At 33.5% G+C, this 4825-nt stretch overlaps 1 protein-coding gene across 1 annotated transcript; it reads left to right on the forward strand.

Annotated features, from left to right (window-relative positions):
* Positions 1 to 207: 207 nt before the first annotated feature.
* LOC123892719 (alpha-soluble NSF attachment protein-like) lies at positions 208 to 4825 on the forward strand. Its single transcript, XM_045942577.1, has 9 exons — positions 208 to 445; positions 740 to 789; positions 909 to 981; positions 1398 to 1477; positions 3187 to 3341; positions 3457 to 3616; positions 3699 to 3746; positions 3919 to 3999; positions 4412 to 4825. Exons 1-9 carry the CDS (start codon positions 298 to 300, stop codon positions 4490 to 4492), a joined length of 876 nt encoding a protein of 291 aa, XP_045798533.1. The 5' UTR covers positions 208 to 297; the 3' UTR covers positions 4493 to 4825.

The raw sequence follows: 4825 nt of genomic DNA on the forward strand, positions 1-4825 counted from the left end.
CTACAATAAAATCAAGAATTTAATTTAATTTGTCCAATAATATATCAACACATCATATATGATGTTTAACAATACATCATATATGGTGATGTGTCACATTCATTAAATGATGTGGTAACATATAATTGGATGCATGTGTAAAAAAATATTACACTGACGATTCATACAAATTAAACTCTTAAATCAAATACCAAAATAAAATAAAATAATTTGTACTATAAAGTTGAGCAATGATGTGAAGGAGCAACCTCAGCATCCCTTAGATTGCACTTTGCATTTCCCCTTCCGAAAAATCTAATGGCTGATCACATACAGACAGGACAACAACTGGCGAACAAAGCGGAGAAAAAGCTCTTCTGTTGTTGCGCCTTGTTTGGCTCCAATTATCAAGATGCCGCTGAACTCTTCCTTAAATCCGCTAAATCATTCAAACTCGGAAAATCATGTTCATTTCTCACACTCTTCCACTTAAAACTTCTTTTTTTAATTTTCAAAAAAAAAATATTATTGCTATTTTGGAAACTTGGCTTCTTGCATCATAACCATAACCACCACCCATCATGATTTTTCACTTTGTTTGAAATCTTAAATGATTAATTTTAGTATTTGAACTTTTGGGTATTTATTTTTTCATTAGCAAGTTGATAAAGTTTCAAACTTTCTCTGTTGGGTTACTCTGGGGTATTATGGTAATTTCTAGTGTGAATGTGTTGTTGATGGGTTATTTGGTTTGTTTCAGGGGACAAAGCAGGTTCAATCTTCATCAAATCAGCTAAATGTCATATCAAGGTTCATTACTATGATTTTTCATACTTTGTTATATGTGATATTTTGTGGTGTTGTTTTATAATATATGATGATACATAATAAATAAATTAATTAATAATTTGCAATTGTATGTAATACAGTTAGATAACAAGTTTGATGCTGCTAAAGCTTATGTAGATGCTTCCCATTGTTACAAGAAAACATCTACAAAAGGTGCTTATTATAGAGATTTATAAATGCTAAGATTTGTTGATTAAGCATAACTTTTAGAGTAACTAAAATTGATTCTAGAGTTGTAGAATTGATTCTGACTTGTTTGATTTCTCTAAAGTATAATTGATTCTGCCTCCATAGTTGATTCTACATGAAGCTAGAAATTGTAGCTTCTGATTCTAGAGTTAATTTTTACACTCAAATTTTTTGTTCAATTCACTTTTACATGAATATATCCAAACATAAATTATTTTATCTTCAACTCAATTTTGATCAGAAACAATTTTACATAATCAATTCTGCCAAAATCAATTTTTCTCACCGCAAAACCAAACATACAATTATATTTCACTTTGGTTGTTTGAAACTTTAAATGATTGCAATAACTTTTGTTGCTTCTGTTTTGATGTTTTAAGGAGCTATTACATGCTTAAATCAAGCAGTAACTATTTTCACAGAAATTGGTCAACACATCATGGCGGCAAGGTATTGCAAGGTACATTCTGCATTTATGCGCACACACACACACACACACACAACGTGTGTGTACACATCTTAGATGCAGACAAACTTACATCCTGTTACAAAGTTACATCAATGCACTTTTTTGTCCCAGAGACCAAGTCTATTCCATAGAGTATTTTATGCAAATATTATTTTCTAATCCTAACGGCCTAATCACATCTATTAAACTTACTAACAATTTCCATGACTAATTATTTCGTAACCAACTAACCGTACGTAACTACTATCAGGCATTTAGTCTTGTTGTTTCCTATGATGCCTAATTGATTCCTTCACTTTACGTGTCTTAAAAATCATCATTGTCCCCAAATAAGGCTGGAGTAAATAGTAATTTTGGTCCCTAAATGTACAGAGCGTTGTCACTATAGTCCCTGAATGTATCAGGAACTATTGACTAAGCTGGCAGATGGAATACACATTCGAGAATCTAACTAACTAACTAACTAACGAAAGACAAATTTAAAGGTTTTTTTTTTTTTTGTAGTTTTGATATATTCAGAGACTCTAGTGATGATAGTGCTTAATACATTCAAAGACCAAACAACTTTTTACTCTTAGGCTGACTGTAGGAAATTAACTTTTCATCAACTTCGATTGCCACTATCTCCACTCTTTGTTCAATTCTTTATTATTCTCCCAGGATCACTAATCATAATTGGTTTTTTGCATATCAATGTAAGATATGGAAATTTCCTCAACAACTAAAGCATGATCCTTTGCTTTTCATCTCAATGAATTCTTGATATGTTAATTCGTGCAGACCTCTGATTTTCATGGCAGGCATACAGATATATCTCTCTGTCCGCTTTTTCTCAGAATATACTGCACTTGAAAGGTTCCACTTATCTTTGTCCTAGACCGGTCGACCATTTTGATATATGGCCTTGAAATAGTACTAGAAGACCCTGTTTTCGTACGCCACTTTGTGTTTCTTGTTCTGAACGCAAGTGTGTTTCTCTCTATATTGGAGGGCTTGAATTCTATTTATCTTCCAGAAAACGCTTAACTTGTGACAAAAGAACCTCAAATACGTCGATAAACTCCGCAAAATCTTTTTGTTCCAACTCAGTCAATTCTTGGAAAGGATTTTAATATATACTGTCACCCCCCAAACCATGTCACTATTTTCCCCCGCAACATCTCCCACGGAAGTCCATCTTGTGCTTACCTCAATAAGTCTATGCCCTAGTGATCCACTCAATGGGGTCATCTTGCAGCTCCATTTTCTTAATTTCCATGCAGTACTTACTCTGTACTCATCCATATCAAGATTCCTCAAATCTGATCCTTTTCCGTCATCTCTGTGTGATGAACTGTTTGGCTTAATTTCATCACAATTTCCCATAATTTTCTATTCTCAGAACAATTTTTTTTCAAAATTTTCCTCTGACTATCCTATATGCCCCCATCCATTTGTGTCACCATATCAGCATTGAGTTGTGGAGAGTGAAAGGCAGCCAAGCGATTGTTTCAATCTCCTTTACGTCACGACCAAGTCCTAAAGATTCGGACAAGCTTGTTGGCATGTGCCTTTGTTTTCTATTCACCCAATTCTGACAACTAATTCATATACATGCATTTTGATGTTAGTATTATGCCCTCATTCTTAATGCATACTGTTAATTCTTTCATTTATGGATTTTGATATCGAGATTAAACCCTTTATCTTTCTGGATTTAGGAAATCGGTGAGTTGTATGAGCTTGATAAAGACTTAGAGCATGCTAAATCATATTTTGAGAGGGCTTCGGAACTTTTTGATTTTCGCGGGGATGCAGCAACCTCTGTGATCCAGTGTAAACAGAAAGTTGCACAATTGTCTGCTCAACTTCAACAGTTAGTGTTTTTCTTTCGGTTCCCTTCAATTCAATTTTTCTATATCTGATTAAGGAAGATCCAGATTAGAAATCATAAAATCTTGAATTATATTGATTGACTTGATATTTACCAGATATCAGAACGCAATTAAGATTTATGAAGATATTGCACAACAATCTCTGAGCAACAATCTATTGAAATATGGAGTCAGAGGGTATCTTCTTAATTCTGGCCTGTGCGAGCTTTGTAAAGGGGATATTGTTGCAATTACCAACGCCTTGGAGCGCTATCAGGTTCTTTTTAATGTTTCTTATTGGTATTGGAGTATATTAATTTACATTCATACTTTTAACATATTTTCCTTTCATCAAGTAGGACTTGGATCCAACATTCTCTAGAACTCGTGAATACAAATTTTTGGCTGTAAGTAATTGAACTTTCCTGTCATATTAGCTTTGCAGTTTTGTTTATTTGGAGTAATTCCTTGTCCCCCTTAAACACCATAAGAAAATTTGTCTTAATAGTAGCTTGGCTTGCTACTTTTTTTCTTGATTGCTGTTTATTTTGATCTTTGAAAGTTATTATCAAAATTCAGGATTTGGCTGCATCAATTGATAACGAAGATGTTGCAAGTTTTACTCAAGTAGTCAAGGAGTTTGAAAGCATAACCCACTTGGTATATCCTTATGTCCCAAGACCCAATTAATAATAAATACATGGGAAAAATGGTTACTCGACACTGACTCATGTGGTCACATTCAATTATTACTGGTGTTGAGATGCCATGTCAGTGTCGTGTCTGGTTTCTGTGTTAATGCTATTTGCACCTTTTCACCATAATATCATCTTCTGCAACTTTTAGTGTATCTATTGGGTCCATACTATACAAAGTTACTTTAGTGCATGTCATTTTGGTCTCAAACCTGTTACTATCCTTCTATTTTTAATTGAATGGTCTTTTTGCAATCTTCAAGAAGTAGCCAAAAACATGTTTTCAGTTTTATCAAGAGACATATTGGATTGTTATTCTCTCATGTCCTATCAAATTCTACATGTTTTTAAAGTTTGATGCGACTGTTTTTGTGTAGGAGTCTTGGAAGTCAACCCTTTTAGCAAGAGTTAAGGATGCTTTGGAAGCAAAAGTGATGGAAGAGGATGATTTGACATGAATAAATCAGAATCGAATTCTCAGCCGATGAAGTAATTCCAACTTTGTAAGTGTCAATGGTAAGGATATATTAATCAAATTACATTGTATTGTATAGTGTTAAAACAACAACCTGGCTCAAAGTAAAAAAGTTATGAAAACGCAAACAGAGAACACATATTATTTGATTACGAAGTTCGGTCAGTTTACGAAATACAACTTGTGTTTAACTACTACAGTCTCGAGTGGTCTACACACTTACAGGACCATTAGTAATAGATAGATAAATTGAGTTGTATTTGATGTTGTATTCACAATTCATCATTAATATATGTATTCAGTATTTAGTGTTTCA

This window comes from Trifolium pratense, linkage group LG6 (assembly GCF_020283565.1).
Source record: "Trifolium pratense cultivar HEN17-A07 linkage group LG6, ARS_RC_1.1, whole genome shotgun sequence".
NCBI classification, from domain to species: Eukaryota; Viridiplantae; Streptophyta; class Magnoliopsida; order Fabales; family Fabaceae; genus Trifolium; species Trifolium pratense.